The sequence below is a fragment of the Manis pentadactyla genome, chromosome 1 (assembly GCF_030020395.1).
Source record: "Manis pentadactyla isolate mManPen7 chromosome 1, mManPen7.hap1, whole genome shotgun sequence".
Lineage (NCBI taxonomy): Eukaryota > Metazoa > Chordata > Mammalia > Pholidota > Manidae > Manis > Manis pentadactyla.
In genome coordinates, this window is record NC_080019.1 from 103,868,998 (window position 1) to 103,892,642 (window position 23,645).

General features: G+C 38.3%; 1 protein-coding gene across 3 annotated transcripts; it reads right to left on the reverse strand.

Annotated features, from left to right (window-relative positions):
• Positions 1–54: 54 nt before the first annotated feature.
• On the reverse strand, positions 55–22,481 carry TNFSF10 (TNF superfamily member 10). Of its 3 annotated transcripts, none has more exons than XM_036930891.2 (5): positions 22,275–22,481; positions 16,433–16,570; positions 13,542–13,584; positions 3,312–3,416; positions 55–1,676 (listed from the first exon to the last, which is right to left on the reverse strand). In XM_036930891.2, the coding sequence occupies exons 1-5, from the start codon at positions 22,404–22,406 to the stop codon at positions 1,225–1,227; spliced, it is 870 nt and encodes a 289-aa protein (XP_036786786.1). In that variant the 5' UTR covers positions 22,407–22,481; the 3' UTR covers positions 55–1,224. The 3 variants fall into 3 exon arrangements, with proteins under 3 accessions (XP_036786786.1, XP_057355991.1, XP_057355988.1); XM_057500008.1 differs by lacking the exon at positions 22,275–22,481 and adding an exon at positions 22,108–22,240; XM_057500005.1 differs by lacking the exon at positions 22,275–22,481 and adding an exon at positions 16,725–17,123.
• Between the last annotated feature and the right edge of the window lie 1,164 nt (positions 22,482–23,645).

Sequence of the window (23,645 nt, forward strand, 5' to 3'; positions counted from 1 at the left end):
AGAGGTGACAGGCTTAAACAAACAAGATAACAAATAAGCCAATTTGTGAGTATATAAGACTTGACTAGTATAATGGAAAAAACAAAGTAAGGGAAGTCAAAAGTGCCAGGTATCTACAGCATGTTGTAAGTTTAAATTGGAATAAACCTTTTTGAAAAAGATCTATTTGATCAGAACATATATAAATGAACATTTGAGCATATTATCAAGAGTATAAATTATGCGGTGTTTAGGAATAACAATTAGAAGAAATTAGACAAATACTCTAATTTTTTTCTCCACCTGCATAGATGAAATGGTGAAATGAAGTGTTTTGTGTCATGATTTTAGAAGATAAAAGTAATGACTGTTTTTTTCTGGGAAGGGCAAATAAAAAATACAACCTTAAGCACTGACATTTGGCTGTGGGGGAATAGAGGTGGGGGGACAGACCTTTATTTGGCTTTTTTTCTGCTGATTTACCTGTGTTTGTCATTTCCACTTTCCCATTTCTCCTTCTGCTCACATAAGACCCTGCTTTCTGATTAGATGATCATTCATTATAGAGTACTTTCTAAAAACATCTTCAGTATTTTGGGCCAGCCTGACTTTTTGTGGTAAAAATCACAAACCATTCTGAAATAGTCCCTTGTTCACTGAACATAAATTTGACTTAAAATTTTTTTTAACCAAATGATATTATTTTGGGTGGAATTCTCTTCTTTCCACCATTACAGGTGTATGAGATAACTCCTGCAAGGTCCTGCACAATGCAAACTCCTTTGGCACATTGCATACATTGACAGAGGATTGCTTCTCAAGGCCATGACCTTTTAATGGTGCCCCCTTCTCTTTCAACTTCAGGGATGTTGGCCTGTACTGCAACCTGGAAGCTACCAATATGATATACTATCTAAGAGATGGATGGTTACTCTTTCTTCTTTGCAATAAAAACAGAAGATGTTAATTGCTACACAGTGTTTGGAAACAGAATCTACAAGATTCCGGCTAGTAAACTGATATCAGGTTGAGCCCTGAAAGAACTTCTGGCAATTTCACTTTCTTTGAGTAAGTTGGTCCTTTTTCAGAGATACTAAAAAAGCATTCTTCTTCTGGGTCTTTTAGTTGAGGTTGCTTTGCTCAGACTGCCTTAGTTTCTTAGTTATGTTGGAATATTTTCATGATGTATCACAATGAAAGGTAAAAGTTCATTATGAAGTCACTGTTTTTACCTTTGCAGATCATTTAGCCAATTAAAAAGGCCCCAAAAAAACTGGCTTCATGGTCCATGTCAATCAATTGCTCATTAGTTACAGAGACGAAAATTCTGTCATTTTCTTTAAGTTCAAATATTCCACCTTGATAGATGGAATAGAGTCCATATTCTGAATCTTTAGACCAACAACTATTTCTAGCACTTTTCATCAGCAGTATAGGGTCAGGATAGCTTGTGGTTTTGTAAATATATTGTACCATTTGTTTGTTTTTCTTCCTGTTTTCTTTTGATGAAATTGCTCCCAACGTTCCCTCAGGTTCCAGAAATCGAAAATACGTTTGAGAATAAATGTAATAAAATCCCGTTTGATGGATAATCAGCTCTCCATTCCGCAAGTGCAAATTATTCAAAAATGAATGTCCTCTTCTTGATGACTCCCAGGAGTTTATTTTCTGGCCCAAAACCTTTTCATTCTTGGAGTCTGGATGAAGGGTAGAGAGAAAAGGAGTTAAAAGAAAGGAGTTCATAGCAAATCAAGGAGTTTCCCAGTAGCTCTGGCTACCCTATTGTTTTGGTTGGGATTGTAAAGGATTTCAACCTAACAAAAACTGCTCTTTCAATCTTACAAGAATTCTAAATTCCAGTCATATAGAAATCTGGAGGTTCCTGTATCACTGTGACCCCTTGGGAATCTCTTACCTTAACTCATTTGTCCCTTATGCCACATTGGCTACACTTAATTCTGAATGACAACACTGGGGATGATGGTACATTCAGGTGGTAATCTTTACTCTTGGGCAGAATTTCTGTCCTGAATGCCTGCCTCCCTTCCTATGCTGGTGGGCTCAAATGAACAACATAGAAGGAAACCAAAAGAAATCTATCTGTTTCCTTAAGCCTAGAGCTCAGAAATTCTTGCTAGTCCTTTGAGTCTCTTTGGGTCCCTCCTTAGTCTTTCTCAGAAATCCAGAGTCAAAGGTACCATCCAAGCAGAAGCATCCTAGTCCACAATAACATAGGGTACAAGGTTTGGCAATGAGAGTCCAGATCTAAAGATCATCAGATCCCTGAATCTTTAACTCCCAACAATTTTTAAATAAAATAAGCCCTTACCAAAATATGACTATCTTTTCACCTTTGGGCTCATCTCCATGATTGGTGCAAATTTTAGTTTTTCAAGAGTTTGAAATTATTGTCATAGTTGTCGATAATAGTAAACAGTAACATCACGGTAATGATCTCTGGCATAAGCAGAACATGTCAAGCATTTATAAAATCTAAGTTGAAGACTACCAGGGAGACAGCTGTCTAAAAACAACTCCCCACCCCTAACAATCTTTTGTTCCATAAACTGATGCCTGAAATTTCTTAACATGGGACTGACCTTTCATAATAAGAAAAGCAAATATTTAGTGAGTACTTCCATTGCACTGGCAGTTTGCCTGTATTAATCTTCACTGTTTTATGAGTTGAAGATTATGCATATACTTTGTATATGAAGAAACTGAGTCTTGATTCATTCAAGTAATTTGCTCAAGACATAGATCTAAGTAAGGGGAAGCTGGGATTCCAGTGTGGGCATTTAGACTGTATTACTCTGCACTTAACTATAGCACTGTACAGACCCTTGTTCAACAGTTAAAAATTAGGCCTAACAAATTTGGTTAAACTGTATGAAACTGACATTTCTGTACAAGAAAAATGGTCAAATATTGGCAACTTCCTTTAGTTTGACTGATATAAATGCTACTTGCAATACTTGGTCACTATCCATGGTGAATATAAATAACTGATTTAGGATCTGTAAAAAAGATTTGATGGAATTGAGAGAAATTGCTTTAGAGAAGAAGAAGAAAAGCAAAAATAGGGGCATGGGAAACTCAAAGACAAAGTTCTCCCGCTTCATAATTTTCCTGAGTCCAGTTACACAGGACAGTAACTGAACTGTTTGTCTTACAAGCTTCCTTCTGAAAAGAATCAATCTGAGGCCTGATTACCACTGAGCCCTATGTAGATAGCCATATAAACATTTTGGGTACAAGTTAAAAGGTTAAATTATTTGTAACAAATTCTTCCATTGCCTTCCTTTAAGCCACATATTCATTGTTTCTCTTACTTGAAGCTGGGAATGTGTTTCTTCTCTGTCTTGTCCCAGTTACATGAGCTGCCGCTCTCTGAACACCTCTTTCTCCTAGTGGGTAAGGAATATGTTGCTGTTTTCCTAGAAGAGAAATGACAGAGAATCATCAGCACTTGTCAAACTACTGCTTAAATACATGACTGTTCACAGCTGTTGTCAATCAGGCACTGTAAGCACACTGGGCTTCCAAAGTTGGTTGCAGGGGTTTTCATAAAAACAGCCTACATTTTAGCATGGTGATGGGTCTACTTCATCTTATGTTTAATTCAAAAAGTACTTTAGGTGGGAAGAATAAATGGTGACTTGCATTATAATTTATCAGCATCTCAGGAGAAAGGTCCAACTAGACTATAACAAAATGAAGATTCTAGCCCTTTTCCAAAAAACAAAACAAAATACAAAAACTGTGGACTTGCAATAATTCTGCTGAGTGATTTAAAGTGCACAAATAACTAAGTATTGGCACATTTCCACTCTGTTATATACAGAAACAACCAGAGTGATACCAATTTTCATCATCTTGATTACTTTTTCCTTTGCCAGCTCCTTCTGATTCTAAAGGAGAAGCAGTGATAACAACTGGCCATAGATGCTGCAAACTGGTATCCAATCCCACCTTCCCACTGGTCATGATAATTGACTGTACTGATTATGATAACTAGTACAGGGGGCATAAAAATCACTGATTCAGTAAATCATAATAAACAAGTAATACTTATTGATCACCATCTGAGGTATTTCAGAGCAGCTTTAAAAATATACAAATTTAATAAATTACTCTAAAAAAAAGTCAGCTCAAACTTCCCAAGTGTGTTTATATTAGATGTTAAGATAAATTTTCTTCATCAAGCAAATAATGCTGGGGATAAGGCACTACACAACACCTTACAGGAGCTGCAAACATTAACCACTGATTGCCCTGACTGAGCCCTCAAGGGACTTATAGTCTCTTAGGGAAGATATGAATTAGAAAGTGAAATTTTACCTATGAGAAATAGAAATAAAGGGTGATGGGGGTTCAGAGAGGGGAAAGATCCCTACTTACTTGAGAGCTGAGGTCAGGGGAGGATTTATGCTAAGGGCCATTCATTCACTTACTACAACAATCTAAAGTGTCCATCACATCTATGCCAAGCACTCTTCCAGGAACAAGGAGAAAGACTATAAACAAACATAGGCAAGAAAGCATTTGAGGTGTAAGATTTAATTATTTGAATAGGGTGAGGATGAGCTGTCTTGGGTCCACAGAATGGGAGAAGGGCATTCCAGAGATCTAGAACAGAGGCCCAACGCAGACTGCAGACAGCATTCCTGTGACATAGGTATGGGAATTAAATTTTAGGCTTGAATGAGGAGCCAAATTATAAAGGATTTGAATGTTAGGCTAAGAGATTTAGATTTTATAGGACATGGGAAGACTCTGAAAAGTTTTGGGCAGGGAAGCAAAGAGATATGAGCTGTGCTTTGGGCTAAGCCACAGTATCATTTCATGGACAGAAGGAAGGTGAGAGTGCTGAAGAATGGCAAAGCACCAGACTTATAATTGATCGGAACTGAGAACAAAAGGGCTAAATCTAGGCTAGTAGTAGAAAAAACTGAAAGGAGGTGATAAAATTCCAAAGGAGGAAAAATGGTAAATGAGAATCTATTCTGTCTATCTGGTATTAATTATTACTTATTCAGGATCAGTGAAGACCAAGCATGGCATGGGGATGCAAAGTCAGTAGTGACAGTCAAATATGACTGTCAGAATGCTCAGCTTTCAAAGTTGATGTGTCCATTTGCCTTGAACTTCCACTGTTAAATAATTCATAATCTCTTTCATGCTTCTAGACATTAACACTTTGTATTCAAATACTCAATAACTCACTTCAATTATAAATATTTTGCATTTATAGGATGTGGGAAAGCCTAAATTTAAAAGCAGATTCTAAAAAGAGGAAATTTGCTATTGGCTATAGCAAACACCTTCCAGAAAAGAAACCTGTGAATATGTACATTTGGGTGGCATGGATACCTCTTGGGCTATTGAGAAGTATATTATTTTTGTACATTATTGGGATGAAAAAAAAGAATTTTTTTCTCCCAACACTGAAAATAGTACATGCATCTACTGTAGACTATAGATCTGGTATGCCTCATCAGAAGAGGTTGAGTGTTGAGCATTGTGACTACCACATTTGCTTTCAGGGGAATGATTAAAAAGAATGCTCAGACCCTGGGACCAGGTCTTATCCTTCTATTTAATAAAGGAAAATGGGTGTTGCCAAATGATGAGAAAACTTATTGTTTTGGGAAAGGATAACTGAAAAGGAGGAAGACATCATTAACAACACATATATTAAAAAACTGTTTCTTCTATGCCAGGCTGATATACCTCAGGACTGTTAAGTCTCTGGTATATGTGTGTTCAGGCCTGTATGGGCACTGGTTTGGGAAAATGGGACTATAGTGAGCCAAAAGTGAAGAAATAGCAAATTTAATTCAGTTATTTTATTTACTTACATATTCATTCAAAAAATATGTATTAAGAAACTTCTATGTAGAGACAGATGGTGGTGGCACAATACTGTGATTGCATTACTGCTGAATTGTGCACTTGAAAGTAGCTAATCATAGGGTTTCTGAAGATGACATAGTAGGAGGACCCTGAGCTCACCTCCATGCATGAGGATACACCAAGACTGAAACTATATAAAAAGAAACTTTTTCTGAGAACAACCTGAAAACTAGGAGAACAGATCTTTTACAATTAAAAATATAAAGAAAAATCCATGTTGGGAAGGATAGGAGGGGCAGAAAGTGTCTGGTAGGGACCTACACCCCTGGTAGGGCAGCCTATAAGTAGGAGGAATATCACAGACACATAGGTCCTCCCTAAAAAGAGAGGAATTCAAACCCCATGTGGGGCACCCCCAACCCTAGAGATCTGCACTGGGAAAACAAGCCCCCATAATGTCAAGCTTTGGAAATCAGTGGGGCTTACTGTGGGAGAGCCAGAGGGCTATAAGAATCCAAGACTCAACTCTAAAGGTTCTTGCTCTGAGACTCAGCATAAAGACAGCAGTTTGAAAACTGTCTGAGCCATAGAGGCAGATTTGTTGACTTATTTTATAGTGTGTACCAGAAGAGTAGGGATCTGTAGGAACTTTCTCCACTAACAGAGGCACTAGCAGGTGCCATTTTTCTTGCCCTACTTCTGCCTAACTAGTCTAACCTGAACAGTCTACCTTGTTAGCACCATTCACCTCATTCCAGCATTCCCCTGTGGACTTTTCCTGAGAAACACCTCTCCAAAGTAGCTCCCACCCTGCCACATCTGATGGGAAGCCTGAGTTGGGAGAATGCCCTCCTAAAGTGGCTACTGCCTCACCACACCCACTCTGGACCAGTGCCCATCCAAAGTGGTTCCTGCCCCACTGCAGGAAGGGATCGTGGCAGCCCTGCCCATCAGCAGGCTTGCAACAGTTGTGGCAAGGCCTCTTAGCCAGCCACAAGGGGGTCAGTCCCACCCAATTTACATTTACAAAAGTCTCAGCCCAGTCACAATAGGAGAGCACATTCTGCCCACCACATGGAACATACCCTGGTTCTGGTGACGAGAAGGGATTGTGTTTCTCACCCTCACAGGATGCCTTCTCCATAAGGCCCCTCCTTCAGGACCAGGAGACATAGCTGGCCTGCTTAATACCCAGAAACAAACACAGAGAGTAAGATAAAGGAGGAGACAGAAGTTTATGTTGCAAATAGAAGAATGAGATAAAACCTTGAAAAAAGAACTAACTTGAATGGAGATAAGCAATCTATCTGAAAAAGAGCTCAAAGTAATGTCCATAAAGATGCTCAGTGAACTCAGAAGAATGGATGAACACAGTGAGAACTTCAACAAAGATATAAAAAATATTAAAAGGAACTAATCAGAGCTGAACAACACAATAACTGAAATGAAAAATACAATAAAGGAATCAACAGCAGATTAGAGGATGCAAAAGAACAGATCAGTGATCTGGAAGTCAAGAGAGTAGACATCATCCAAGCTGAACAGCAATAAATGAAAGAGCATTTTAAAAAATGAGGATAGGTTAAGGGGCCTCTGGAACAATATCAGGCTTATTTTAGTGAATTTATATTGTAGGGATCCCAGAAGGAAAAGAGATATAGAAAGGAGAAGCAAATGTATTTGAAGAAATAAGAGCTGAAAACTTCCCTAATGCATGGAAGGAAATAGACATCCAGATCCATGAATCACAGAGAGCCCCAAACAACATGAATCCAAAGTGGTCCACACCAAGACACATAATAATAAAATGCCAAATATTAAAGATAAAGATAGAACTTAAAAACAGCAAAATAAAAGCAACTAGTTGTTCACAGGGAACACCCATAAAATTATCAGCTGATGTTTCAGCAGAAACTTTACAGACCAGAAGATTGTGGCATGATGTATGCAAAGTGCTGAATGAAGAAAACCCTACAACCAAGAACACTGTACCTGGTAATATTATCATTCAGATTTTAAGGCAAAATAGAGTTTCCCAGATAAACAAAAGTTAAAGTAGTTGTTCACCAATAAACCAGTTGTATAAGAAATATTGACAGGCACTTGAAGTGGAAAATAAAAGACCATAACTAGAAGTAAAAAAATATATAAAAGAAAAAAATCTCCCTGGTACGAGCAAACTAATAGTAAAGGTAGTGGATCAATTACTTATAAAACTAATATGAAGTTTAAAAGAGAAAAGTAGTAAAATCATTTCTATCTACAATAATTAGTGAAGTGGTACAAAAAATTAAAAGATATAAAATATGATGTCAAATACATAAAACATGGAAGCAATAGTAAAAATATAGTACTTTTAGAATGTATTCAAACTTAAGTGACCATCAACTTAAAGTAGACTACTATATATAGTTATAATTATGTTATATACTAATCTCATGGTAACCACAAACCAAAACCTATAATAGATACAAAAAAAATAATGAAAAAGGAATCCAAACAAAACACTAAAGAAAGTCATCAAATCACAAGCTAAGAGAGTAAAGGAGTAAGAAACAGAGAAGAACTACAAAAATAACCAGATAAAAATTAACAAAATGGGGACTCGCTTGTCCCCTCCTGGCATGAGCCGGGAGCTCTGTCCTTTCACTTTATCTCCAAATAAAAGCCTGTACCTTGCTCTCCTACCTTAAAAAAAAAAATTAACAAAATGGAGTTATATACATATGTATTAACGATTACTTTAAGTATAAACAGACTAAATACTCCAATCAAAAGATACAGGGTGACTGAATGGATAAAACTACAAGACCTATCTATATACTGCTTACATGACTCACTGTAGACCTAAAGACACATACAGACTGAAAGTGAAGGGATGGAAAAAGATATTCCATGTAAATGGAAATGAAAAAAAAATTTGGTGTAGCAATACTTATATCAGACAAAGTAGACTATAAAACAGACTGTAACAAGAAACAAAGAAGAGCATTAAATAATAATAAAGGAATCAATCCAACAAGAGGATAGATATAACAATTGTAAATATCTATGCACTCAACAGAGAAGCACCTAAATGTATAAAGCAAATATTAACAGACATAATGGGAGAAAATGACAGTAATACAATAACAGTAGAGGGCATTGTCTTGCATACATTAATGGATAGATGATCCAGAGAGAAAATTAATAAGGGAAGAGTGCCCTTAAATGATACATTGGACCAAATGGGCTTAACAGATATATATAGAACACTCTATCCCCAAACAGAATACACATTCTTCTCAAATGTGCATGGAACATTCTCCAGTACAGATCACATGTTAGGCCACAAACCACATCTCAAATTTTAGAAGACTGAAATCATATCAAACATCTTTTTAACCACAATGGTATGAAACCATAAATCAATTACAAGAAAAAAACTTGGAAAAACACAAACACATGAAGACTAAACAACAGTCTACTAAAAAAAAGAATCAATAAAGAAATCAAAGAGGGAATAAATACCTTGTGACAAATGAAAATGGAAACAAATTGTTCCAAAATCCTTGGAATATAAAAAAGACAGTTTTGAGAGGGATTTTTGTAGTGATACAGGCCCTCAAGAAACAAGAAATATCCTAAATAAACAATCTAATCTTATACCTAAAGGAATTAGAAAAAGAACAAAGAAAGCCCAAGTTAGTGGATGGAAATAATAAAGGTCAGAGTGGAAATAAATGAAATAGAGACTAAAAGAAGAAAAAAATAGGAAAGATCAATGAAACAAATCACTGGCTCTTTGAAAACATAGATAAAATTGATAAACCATTAGCCATACTCATCATGAAAAAAAGGAAAAAGAACTGAAATACAAGAAATCAGGCATGAAAGAGTAATTACAACTGACACACAGAAATAAATACAAAGGATTATCAAAGACTACTATGAAAAAATCATATGCCAACATATTGAACCACCTAGAAGTAATGAATAAATTCCTAGAAACATACAATCTTCCAATACTGACCCAGAAAGAAATAGAAAACCTGAACAAACTAATCACTAGTAATTACATTGAATCAATAATCAAAAAGCTCCCAAGATATTAAAGTCCAGGAGCAGATGGTTTCACAGGGGAATTCTCCCAAACATTTAAAGAAGAGTCAATACCTATCCTTCTCAAACTATTCCAAAATTATTAAGAGGAAGGAGTACCTCCAAATCCATTCTACAAGGCCAACATTACCCTGATACCAAAACCATACAAACACACGACAAAAAAGAAAGTTACAAATCACTATACCTGATTAACATAGATGTAAAAATCCTCAACAAAATATTAGCAAATTGAATTAAAAAAATAAATCAAAGGGCTCATTCATCATGACTAAGTAGAATAATTTCCAGAAATGCATGGCTGGTGCAATATCTGCAAATCAATCAGTGTAATACACCACATTAACAAAAGGAAGAATAAAACCAGTTGATCATTTTAACAAAGGCAGAAAAGACATTTGACAAAATTCAGCATCCATTCATGATAAAAAGTCTCAACAAAGTTGGTTAAAGGAACATACCTCAACAGCATAAAGATAATATAGAAGAAGCTTACAGAAGACATCACATTCAATGGTGAAAAGCTTTCAGCTTTTCCTCTAAGATCAGGAACAAGACAAGGACAACCACTCTCACCACTTTTACTCAACATAGTATTAGAAATCCTAGTTATAGCAATCAGACAAGATAAAGAAATAAAACACATCTAACTTGGTAAGGAAGAAGTAGAACTGTTATTATTTGCAAATTACATGATACTATATATAGTGTACATGATTAAAGACTCCAGCCCAAAACTATTAGAACTAATAAATGAATTCAGTAAAGTTGCTGAATACAAATTAATACACAGAAATCTGTTGCATTTCTATACACTAATAAACTCAGAAAGAGAAATTAATAAAACAATTCCATTTACAATTGCATCAAAATAATAAAATACCTAGGAATAAATTTACCAAAGAGGTGAAAGACCTCTACTATGAAAACAATAAGACAATGATAAAAGAAATTGAAGATGACAGAAATAAATGGAAAATATACCATGCTAATGGGTTGGAATAATTAATATTGTTAAAAAATCCGTAGTACCCAAGGCACTCTAGATTCAGTACAATTCCTATCAAAATACAAATAGCATTTTGCACAGACCTAAAACAAATAATCCTAAAATTAGTAGGGAACCACAAAATATCCCAAACAACCAAACAATATTAAGAAAGAAAACAAAGCTGGAGGTATCACACAACTGGATTTTAAACTATACTACAAAGCTATAGTAATCAAAATACTATGGTACTGACACAAAAACAGAAGCATACATCGATGGAATAGAATAGAGAACCCATAAATAAACCCACATCTATATGGCCAATTAATCTATGATAAAGGAGGCAAGAATATACAATGGAGAAGATAGTCTCATCAATAAGCAGTGTTAGGAAAACTGGACAGCCACATGCCAAAGAATGAAAGTTGGCCACTTTCTTATATCATATACAAAAATCAAGTCAAAATAGACTAAAGACTTGAACGTAAGACCTGAAACCATAAAGCTCCTGAAAGGAAACATAGGCAGTAAACTCTTGGACATCTGTCTTAGCAATATTTATTTGAATCTCTCTCTTCTGGCAAGGACAACAAAGCAAAAATAAACTGGGACTACATCAAATGAAAAAGATTCCCCACAGTAAACAATACCATCAACAAAACAAAATGGCAACTACTGAATGGGAGAAAATATTTTCCGATGGTGTATTTGATAAGGGGTTAATTCCAAAATACATAAAGAACCCATACAACATAAAAACAATTTATTTAAAAATAGACAGATGAGCTGAAAAGACATATTTCCAAAGATATATAGACAGCCAAAAGACACATTAAAAAATGTTCCACATTACTAATCATCAGAGAAATGTAAATCAAAATCACAATAAGAGGATATAGAGAAAAGGGAACCCTCATGTACTATTTGTAGGAATGTAAGTTGATATAGCCACTATGGAAAACAGTACAGAGCTTTCTCAAAATATGAAAAAATAAAACTACCATATGATCCAGCAATTCCACTTCTGGGTATTTATCTAAAGGAAATGAAATCACTATCTTAAAAAGATATATGCACCCCTATGTTTGTTGCAGCATTATTTACAATAGCCAAGATAGAGAAGCAACCTAAGTGTTTATTGATAGATGAATGGAGAAAGATGTGATGTGGTATGTATGTGTGTGTGTATATATACGGATACATACATATATATATATATACATATCTGCCTTATTACTCAGCCACAAAAAAATAATGAAATCTATCCATTTGCAACAATGTGGATGGACCTAGAGGGTATTACTCTAAGTGAAATAAGTTAGTGAAATAAAGACAAGTAATATGACTGCACTTACATGTGGAATCTGAAAAGCAAAACAAATGAACAAACAAAACAAAACAGAAACAGACTCATAAACACAGAGAACAGACTGGTGGTTGCCAGAGGGAAGGGGCAAGGGAATGGATGAAATGGGTGAAGGGGATTAAGAACTACAAACTTCCAGTTATAAAAATAAGTCATAGGAGGTATAAAGTACAGCATGAGGAATACAGTCAGTAATATTGCAATAACTTTGGTCATGACAGTTATTGTGATGTACATTTCATTATGTGAATAAAAGTCAAGTCTCTATATTGTACACCTGAAACTAGTATTATATGTGAACTATCTATTAAAAAATGAGAATACCTTCTACCTCAAAAAAAGGTTACTTGTATGTTATGTGAATTTCATCTCAAACAAAACACACACATACACAAGGCTTGAGGCACAGAGTTAGATGCTAGGTATAGAGAGATGAGAAAAATAGACAAATTTTCTGTCTTTGTGGATTTTTAATCTAGTAGGTAATCAGATAGCACACAGATAAAATATACAAAAGGAAATGAGCAAGATAAGTGTGATAGAAATGACAGGATGTGGGGGAATTTACAATGGTGGCCACAGAAGGTCACTCTGAAGAGGTGAGGATTAGGTGATGAGGATGAAAGATGAGATGGAGCCAATTATATGAAAATCCAGGAGTGGAAGAAGCCAGATAGAAGACCAAAGAAGCAGCCTGAGCAATAACACGGGCGAGTGGTGTGGGTCCAGAGCAGGCTGCTGTCCATGAACGGGAAGATGGACATGGCATGGGTGCCACAGGATGAGAACCGTGGTGGGGGAGAAGGATTGTTGGGAAGGAGATAGAACAAGGGGCTTTTGCATAAAGAAGGCACAGAGCCTAGTGGGGGTCAGCAACAGAGAAGATGGGTAACTCTGGAGCCCTGATTTATCTTCAAGACGTGTGCCAGGAAGGATCTGGATAGCTTATTTGCAACAAGTTGTAAAGTAATATATAAATAATTGAAGAAATTGAAGTGAAAAGAAGATCCATGTTGGAAAAACAAGATTCAGAGGAAATAAAGTTCTGACCACAGGTGGGACACAGATTTGGTTCTGAGCTTTCTGGCTGCTAATGCAAACAGAAAAATAGAATCAAGTGGCTGGAGACACTGAGCAGCAATCAGAGGTAGGATGTGTGGAGGGCAGCAGAAAGAAAGAAGATGGAAAGCATTCACCCTGTCATGAAGTTGACAGTAGAAAATTAAAATAACAACAAAAAAATACTACCTGGAATTGTAGGAATGGTTTCCTCATAGGTTCTCAAAACCATCTGTAAATAGTATTGAATAAAGCTTGTTAATTTCCCTAAAAATTTAAACTGTCTATAGAATGACTATGGCTCCTCTTGCTGATGTCTCACATGAAATTTCTACATAAGATATCAACCTAGGAAACTCTAAGATGTTCAAGCATAGAGTTTGTGTGGGACAGGGTGGAGTGGGGATGAATACTGAGGCAGCTGTCCCTACATGTGATCCAAGGATAGTCCTGTCTGGGGAAGTTGTTCCTGGGTGAAGACTTTGAAAAGCCACACCTGGAGCAGCACAGGAGGAAGGAAACATCTGACCAGTTGGGTCAGCTTAGTGTTCCCCAGACCTCCTTGTGGCTGATGGACATGCAGCCATGACACTTCACTTCCTCTGTGTGGGGGGAGTGTGTCTGCATGCATGTGTGTATATAAGTGCACTGTGTAGGGTCCAAGGCCTTTAATTATTAACCTCAAGATGTAAGGCACAGTTCCTCACGTGACACCCACAGGCATACGGTCCAGCAGGATGTTACACTGAGCTATTCTCTCATTTCTGAGAATGTGGCCAAAACATTCTTAACACAAAGACCTTTTACCAAGTTCCACTATCTAGACTAAACATCTAGTCTCACATTCTTTGTCCTAACCAGTGGGGAAAACCAGTAAGAAAGAGCAAAAACCGAGCCTTTCTCTTAAATGGCCAGCCCTGACTTGCTCATTCATGGCTTCTTAACTCCTTTCTGCCCGGTTCTGTCACCCCTGCAGCCCTTGCCCATCACTGCCCTCCTTTCTCATCATTGTTAATTTTGAAACTGCCAGAAACTCCCTTCCTCTGTACCCTCACCCCAAATCAGGAGCTCTTTGCTTTTCCTTCTGCCTCAAGCCCTGATACCAGACAATGAGGGGACTGCCTGTGGTCAGATGGGCTCTGGTGTATGGGAAGGGAATGCAACAGGTGGCTGCAACATATTCTCTCTCTCCTCTCTTCTCTGTTGCTTCTTCCCTCTCTGTCTCTCTCTGTCTCTCTCTCATTTCTGGGTCTCTCTCTCTCTCTCTATCTCTCCCTTGCTGGCTTACTCAGTCTTTCTCTTGGTCTCTCATTCTCTCTCATTGTCGAACAGGAAGGAAAGAAGGAAGGAGGAGCAGCAGGAAGGAGAGAAGTAATTCCTACAGTGTGAGAGGCAGAATAAAAGAATGGTTACAGTAGCTCAGACGACCTGGATTCAAACCTGTCAGTTACTAACTCTGGGAGACTTTGCTCAAGTTACTTGACTGATGTGGACTTTAACTTCTTTATTTAAAAGACAAGGAAGAAAATGATTCCTTCCTCACAGAACTGCCTTGAGGATTAAATGAGATAATATATGTACTTATCATAGGATGTTTACTGGAAATAGTTGGTTTAATTAACGGTGCTTGAACAAAATGGGGAAATCTTTTGCCCCTATGCCCGCACCCACCCCTGTGTTCTCTTCCGGCTTCTCTCTGTTGTAGTTAGTGGCCGGATGTGAAAATGGGAGGGAGTGGGGAAATAGCAGTGGGAGAAAGAAATATGTGCAGTCCATCCCCTTGACTTCTCATCTCCCAATTCTAGCTCCGGCATCCAGGCTCCTCCTCAGTTTCCAGATTCCTACCTTAGTTCTGAGTGTCCCCCTCCTGTTGCCTGTGGGTTTGCCACCCTCTCTAACTCAAGGGACTGCAGAGTCCCACTCCTCAGGTTCCTCAAGGGCCTCCTCCAATCCCAGGCCTTTCCTGCCTCGTCATTTGGGACGATGGAGCCACAGATGCTTCTGTGCAGCTTGTGTGCTGTGGGTGTCCTGCCCAGGCCATGCTTCCAGGTGGTCATGGTGTACACATGTTCCTAGGACTCGCAGGGGGAAGTATGATTTCATTTCTCATGGAAATAGCATCATGGGTAAGGTCTGTGCACTATTGTAAGAAGTGCTTTGTGTTATAAATCAGAGGCCTAATCACCAACATTAACAATGTTTCTATGCAAAGGCAGATTGAGCAGCAAACAATGGTCTTAAGATAATGGACTTAAAGGACACATCCTCCTTCTATCCTGAAGGGAATGTCCCCTGTTATTTTTAAACAAATGATAGTGCTTCATAGTTTACATACTATTTCCATATCTGTGTTTTCATCTGACCTTTCTGGGTAGGCAGAAAGTAAATGCTATTAAATGCAAAAGAAAAAAGAAGCCTGAGAGAAGAACTTGATTTGACTTGTCACATTGCTGAAAGTAAAATTATGTAATCACATTTAGTGAAATAAACAGCTAACATAATGTTTCTTGTAGAGATCTTATTTAAGCAATCTCCATAAATATTTCCATAGTATTTTGCAATATTTCATTTACTAATAGTAAATTGAGATGTCATCACCTTGCCTAAAGTGTCTCTCCCCTCTTGCTTTCCTCTTTCTTCATCTCTACATGTGTATAAACATAAATATATATTTAATTCTGGAAATCAACAATGAGGGAAGAATATAAAACACCATTACTTGGTCTCTTTTGTCTTCTGAATAAAAAAAACTCACACACACGACTTATTTTTTGTGACCTTGGGCACATTTCCTTGTCTGTGACTCAGTTTCCACCACTTAAGATAAAAAGGTTAGATTAGATAGGAAGGCTGTCTGAAGTAAAGGAATGAGCTCTAGACCAGGGGTCAGCCAGGACCCTCTGTTTGGTACTATTTCACCTTTTCCTAGTTCTATGAATTTGAGGAAAATCACTGAAACACTCTCGGCTTTAATTTCCTCCTTTGCAAAATGAGGAGTCTAGACTTGATGATGACCTTAAATAGTCCTTCTTCCCCACCATTCTATGCCTGCTGGTGAAGTTACCCAGGGGTCTACCTACCTTTCTGACAAACTGATGTACTTGCCACTTGATTTGCCAGCAGGGGCTGTTCATACTCTCTTCATCGGTGGGGTCCCAAGAGATGTCATCTTCCTTTAAGAAACAAGCAATGCCACTTTTGGTGTACTTGTCCTGCATCTGGGTTGAGATGGAACATAACACAATATTACGCTCAAAAGCTCTTTATTTTTGCTCATTTAGAAGTTAAAACAACAGAAACTGGTGACAGAGTCAGAAAAGTCTTGGCATCTTGTGTAAGCTCATGGCTTGAAATAAAAATAAGCATGCTAACCTTTGTCCTTTGGGTGAACGTAAGCAGTTGGAAATGGTGGAAAGGATATAATTGTGGTCCAGGGATCCTGGGTCACATTGCCCTTTGCAGACACTGCCATTAAATAACTGTGCCCCTAAACAGATAGCTTCTTCCCTTCTGTGTCTGCTCTTCATTTGAGTTTTGAGCTGGTTCGCTGTGGTGATCTTTGAGGTCCCTTCCAGTTCTGACACAGTGTGGATCCCATTCTAAACCTAGAAATCCACCTATGTACAAAGTAGGCAGTGAAGTCTGTTCAAAATCCAGGATTCTAAATTAAAAATTAACCAAGTCCTTCAGAATGCAGGTAATGTTCTGTTTCTTGATCTGAGAGCTTTGGCTGTCTGAGTCAACTAGTTATTGTTGTGATTTCGACTTTGGATGGCAAAATTTGGACCATACTGCCACTAGACACTTGAACTTTGCCTCATTAAGTGTCCATATAAGCTAGGGATTTACCAGAAGAGGATGGAAACAGCATTTGAAGGTTCGCTCCCTCCTGACTGAGAATAAACATTTACAACGGCCAGATCATGGTCAACAAAGTCCTTGCTCGATGTTAACACACACACACACACACACACACACACACACACACACACACACACACACACAGTCCAAACCATCCTGAATACTTCAGGATAATTAGATAATCTTACAAAGAAAAAACAGGAAGTCCACACAAGGTCAGGATTCTTTTTCCTGTGTTTGTTTTTAATTATTGTAAGTGAGGATATATGTTACTTCCCGGTACAAATCTGCTGAATTGCCCTTCTCTGGGGAAATAAATGGGAAACTGGCCAAATAACAGATTTGTTATTTGACCTTAGGGGATTCCAAAACTTGAAGCAAGGGTAAAACTTAATGATGCCTCGTCCCCTCCTATAAGAAGACAATCTCATACCAAATCAAAATAACCTAACTGCTTATGAGAGCTCTCAGCCAGAGTCACATGGTTCTGTACTCAGCCATGTATCCCTTGGACATTTGATCAAGGTCCCTCGAGTACAAAAGTACCATCCTGAGTTAATTAATTCCTTTCACATACTCTGACATAGAACATTCTTTCACTTTTAAATAAATGTTCATATTCTTTCTTCCTTTTTAAATTATAAGAGTAAAACATTCTCCTAGCAGATGTAGAGGGGCTAACAGCTGGGGCACCTGAACTGAGATATGACTGACAATAGAATTGAATGTTCTACTGTAGACATCTATTTGCTTCTCAATTTATGTGGAAAATCCTTTCCAAGGAAAGAGATCAGTTACATAGGGTATAGATACACGAGACCATGGCTAGCTAGCAACCTGGGGGGAGGATCAGAGCAGAAGAGCTAAACTCAGCTGCGCAGCCTGAGGGTGGTTCCAGGAAGAGCAAGTTAGTTTATTGACCATGGCCCCCTGCTAGTCAGTATCGGTGTGCCCTGGCCTCTCATTGGTTTAAACAAAATTCTACAAAATAGTTCAACAAATTCCTGTAACTTGTTGGAACAAAAAGAAGTACATAACAGAAGAGAGGGAGCAGTTTGCCTTCACAGCAGCTGGAAGCTGTCTCAACTTGGAAGGTTTAGGAGATGGGAGGCTGGAGCCATGGGCAGGAAAAGGCAGGAAAACTTGTCTGGGACCAGGTAGTAGTGGGAGCTGGCCGTCACTTGTGAACTGAAGTGGAGCTTGAAGGGGAGGGGAGTGAAAAGGACACAGCAGCAGGGAAGAGCCCAGGCCAGTACCAACTGCTGGCTACTGCCTCTTGATGACTTTTGGGGATTTTCCAGAAACATTTTCAGAATGTGGAAAAGGAGAACCTTGAAAACGGAATAAGGTCCTGGGTTTACATGAGAGGGAGGCTGACAAGCTAATGTGACTCCATTGTCAACCTAAATTTAATGAAGCCTAGAAACATTGAGGATACACAGGCAACCTAGAAAATATAGAAAAATGAAGAATAATTTTCTAAAAGCAAAACAAAAAACCCACTAAAATCACCCTAACCTTACCTCCTAGTAACCTTTAGGTGATCTGTCTTGTTTACAGGGGTGAGATCAGACTGTGTGTGGGCAATTTTATGTATGGTTGTTTTCTCTTAAGACTACATAAAAGTATCATGCCCTTTAGATCTGCATGAAAATCATACATAGCTAGTATAAATATTTTTATAACGTTTGCCATAGAAAATTTATAAAGTTTAGAAAAATAAAAGACAGAAACAGCACGCATAATCCTACCCTCTACAGATCACGATTGTCAACATTTTGGGATTTCTCTTTCCAGACATTTCTGTGCATAAATAGTGATTTCTGAACAAGAGAAATCCAGAGAAAAAGTCCTCAGCCACCCTCCCACATGTTTCTTACACTATTGTATTGGGTAGTTTCTTCTCTAGAACTTAGACAATGCTGGAGACTGGGTGCATGGGTGCAGAGGTTGCTTGGCTATTTAGGAATGACTAATGATGATCACTGTGACATGTCTCCTTCCCCCCTTCCTTTCCATCTCAAGGTATGAATTTCCTGCAGCACATCTCAGGCTGGGATTAGTCTCTTCCTAGCCTCATCTGGGTGCTGGCGGTAGGGAGACGCATGTGCCACACATGCCTCTAGAAGGAGAGAGAGCTTTGGCCCTGGGTTCCTGCTCTTCTGCTCCAGAAGCCCTTGGTTCTGAGAGGTGGGTTTCCACTGCATTTGCTGTTGGCACCATGTTAAACATGTTGGTTATCCAGACATTATTAGTCTGACATTCATTTTCTACAAACTGCAAATAGCATAAAGGGTCATTTATGGAGAGTGGTGGATAAGGGTCCCCTTCTCCTTTCCCTCCCCATCTGTGAAGTCACAGTGGTAGGCAGTCACCTTCTCAGAAAACTTTCTCAGAGAGACATTGACTTCAGAGGCTAAGTCCATATTTATTCTTCACACTTGCTGGTGTACAGGCTTATTTGCAAAAGTCCAATCCAACATTACTCAGCCCGTCTTAATCCATAGTCCCTATAATCTTTGCTCAGTGTTATCTTCTGCAAATGTTCACTAGCCAAAGTGGAACCTGTGATCTGTCTTATAAAATTAATATTTATGCTGAAAATGCTTTTCCAACTCTACACAGACACTCAAGGAGATTCAGATTCATTTTTCCTTGCAAAAATTCCTGATGGAGAGAGTGACAACTTCAAGAAACTTCTCAATACTAATTACAATGTTTACAATTTACTGAGCACCTATTTAATACCTGGGTTCAAAATTAGTCTTTGACTTTTACTAGCTTTGTAATCTTGGACAAATCACCTAACTTCCCTGAGCCTTTGTTTGTTTATCTGTCAGTATTTACTTCATAGGATTGTTATGAGGATGAAATAGGGCAATACTTTGCAAAGTTCCTAGAACATGGTATTTGCTCAATAGCTGTTAACTCTCCCCCTTATCTAGCACTCTGAAGGAATTATTCACATACCTATACATATATATACCCATATTCAAAAGAAAAATGTGTGCAAGTGGGGACATGTTAAGCTTTTTTTTTTTGAAATTTCCATTTTTATAGTAGAATTCAAAGAAACTTGACCATATACACAAGTCTACTCAGTAAAGAATCAGTCAATTCAGTCTTAAAATTAGGCCAACTTGTAATGTGAGCAAATTGAGGAAATTGCTTTTGTTTGAAGAAACAGACTTATTCTGTTTATGCTGCAAAGTTAACAAAGGTCAGGACATGCTGCTCCAAACTGGTAAACACATCAGTATTCTAGCAGACTTAGAACTAAAGGCATGGTTATCATTATATTGATTTTTTTTTCTTACAAATATGCAGGCTCTTCTAAATGTGCCCTACAACAAAGCTGACTTTACTAGTCATCTAATAATAGTCATCATTTTCATAATTACTTGTAAATCAAACAAGAGTCTACTTTATCCATTATAAAGGAAAAATTTCCAACCAATTAAGATAAACATATTTATGCTCCACAGGGTATACAAACTGTATTTCTTTATGCTTTTTGCATAATTTGTATTTTTCTGAGACCCTTAGCCTTGCATTTCCTAGACAGCTGGCAGATTTGAGGCTGCCTTATCATAAGGCAGCAGAATGCAATGTGCATCACTAGGTCTGAATATGTTAGCCCTATGGACACCATGCTGTGGAGGGAAGAGCATTACCTACATGTCCCAAGATCTGGCTCCAGCCCTGCTTCCAAAGCCCTATCTGCACCTGCAATGTCTCCTATACAGTGTGTGTGGAGAGTGTCCAAAGTTCCTTTCAGCTCACAGTTCTCTACTATACAACGTACAATTAGTCAAAATATATATAAGAAGCCAAATACTGAATTGGTTTATTTTCAGTGTTCATAATTTAATGCATTTTTAATATTTGTATGCATAATACTAGAAGTTTTATTTGAGAAATGAACAAACTAAAATGCATTTTTTCTCTGTCAAATGTTCTTGATTCATACTTGGACCATCCACAGGCATGGTATGGTAGTTTTATTTTCAATTACTTTGTCATGAACAGTAAAATGCTGAGTCCATCTGGTAACCCCATTATTGTAGACTTTACCAATGACATGGTCTGTGGCGAGAAACAGGCAGAATGCTAGTCCAATATTCTCACTACTGTCAACACAGAAATGTCATAGATCTAAACCAAAATACATTTCAAATATCAGATTTACCTTCACCCCATGTCTTGGAGGAAAAAGAGAAACCTGATGACATTCTAAGAATTGGTTCTAATGTTAGTTCAAAATGTATATTTTCAACCTACTAATTTTTGACAACCTGATGCAGCTAGGTGAAGGCTTTCTGCATAGTAATATATTTAAAAGAAAGAGACAGAAGGAAGAATCTGGCCATAATTAGTAGCCCCAAAGTCTGAGGACAGCAGTGCATAAAGGGCATTTCTATCTGTGCAACGACCAGCTAGTCTAGTTTCCTGCAAGCCTTCTGTTCCACAGCTGAAACACAAAACAACATTGTCTGTGGTTCACAGTTTGGCTTTGGGTTGAGCCCTGATTCTAGCTCATTTCCATGTTTTAGAGGTTCCTCCTCATTTGTGAAGGCTGGCTATTCATCAGTTCATATTTAGTGAACACCTACTATGTGGCAGCTATGTCCTAGCACCCAGAGGTGTAATGGTGAGTAAAAGCTGACACAGTCTTGCCCCCATGCAGCTGCTCTCACCCCGAAGAATTAGAATCGAGAACTATAAAGCATTAAGCTGAAATACTCAATGAATGGCAGCAATTGCTACTAGTATAAAATACATATACTGATGAAGACAAAACAACTACCTCAGGAGTTTTGTTGCCTGCATCTGCTAGTAACTGGTGATGCCAGTTCTGTAACTCCACTTTGTTCACACAATCTCTTCAACTAACCTTATGCTCAGTCCTCAGTAATTACATGCATTAGCAGTTAGGGTCCGGGAACAGCGACAGGGAGCATTTTCTTCCACTGTAAAGTCTTCACAGAGGAGCAAACAGAGAGGCAGCTAACCAAAGAGTTGCTGAGCACCTTAGTCAGGGGCAGTGTGCATTGTACTGACCTGCTTCAGCTCGTTGGTGAAATACACGTAAGTCACGGCCACACAGAGGGACTGCAGGAGCACTGTGAAGATTAGGATCAGCACACAGGTCTGCCCGGGACTGGGGCCCTCCGGGGTCTGTGTCAGAGCCATGGTCCTGTCAGCGACTCACCACTGCAGTCAGCCAGACAGGACGTTGTTGCTGGAGAACCAGTATGCAGAGGGTGGAGCCCTTCTTAGGTTTCAGTTACTAAAAAAACAACACAAAACGAAACTGAAGCCATATGCTGGGGAAGCCGGAGGAGCACTAGCACAATTCCTGGAATTCTCTCCAGCATAGAGCATTGTCAGGGACCAAGATAAGCACCTTGAAAAAAATCTTCAAAACTTAAAGTGCCCTGTGAGTGTGAACTGGCCCCCCATGGATGTGCCTTTACCCAGCAACTGGGCCAATTCCTAGGCTCTGATGTCACATCTCACCCAGCAGCCTGCCACTGGGAGCAAGACCATGGATCTGACTGTGGTCAGAGGCCACTCTGGTCTAGAGTTGCTGGCTGCTCTGGGAAAAGCACCTCTGTCATCTATCCAGGGACCTCACCATGGCCCCCTGGCTGGCATCATTGGTTGGGAGGCTGGGTGCTATGGGGGTTAAGCAAACAACCTCAGTACTCAGACTTCCCTGGGTCAGATGTTGACCCTGAGGCTTCCTGATGTATCACCCTGGCTACTTTCTGAAGGACCCTGTTCCTAAGATGCAGCATCCATGAAGTAAGAATGACAAGAGTACCTAGCCAAAAGGACAGTTGGGAGAATAAAATGAATTACTCATGACAGGCTTCCTGGGCAGCTCAGAAAATACAGGCTATAACTATTCTGTCTATAGACACAGAGAGAAGATGAGATGGTGAAACACAGACTGTTCATCAACATACAAAATCCTAAGTAAGATTGTTTTAGTCCTAAGTAAGATTTTTTCTTTTTATTGAAGTAAGTTGATATACAATCTTCTATTAGTTTCAAGTATACAACACAGTGGTTCACCAGTTACCCACACTAATAAATCCTCATGCCAAATAGTGCAGTTACTCTAAGTACGATTTTATTGACAATGATAGATATGAAATTCCAGAAAATGTCACCCAGAAAGACTAAGGAATAGTACCTGAGTGATTTAGACAAGCCAGACTCATGCCTGAGGATTAACGACATAAGAAATGTAAAGCATTTGGCACAGTCCCTGATGTGCAGAACCCCCCAATATATATCTTACATTAATTACAGTTAGTTATATTTATATATCATGTAAATATATAGTTAAATTATATATATTTGCTTTTTCATCTTTGTTTATTTAGGTTATAACTTACATGCATTAAAATCCACCAATGTAAA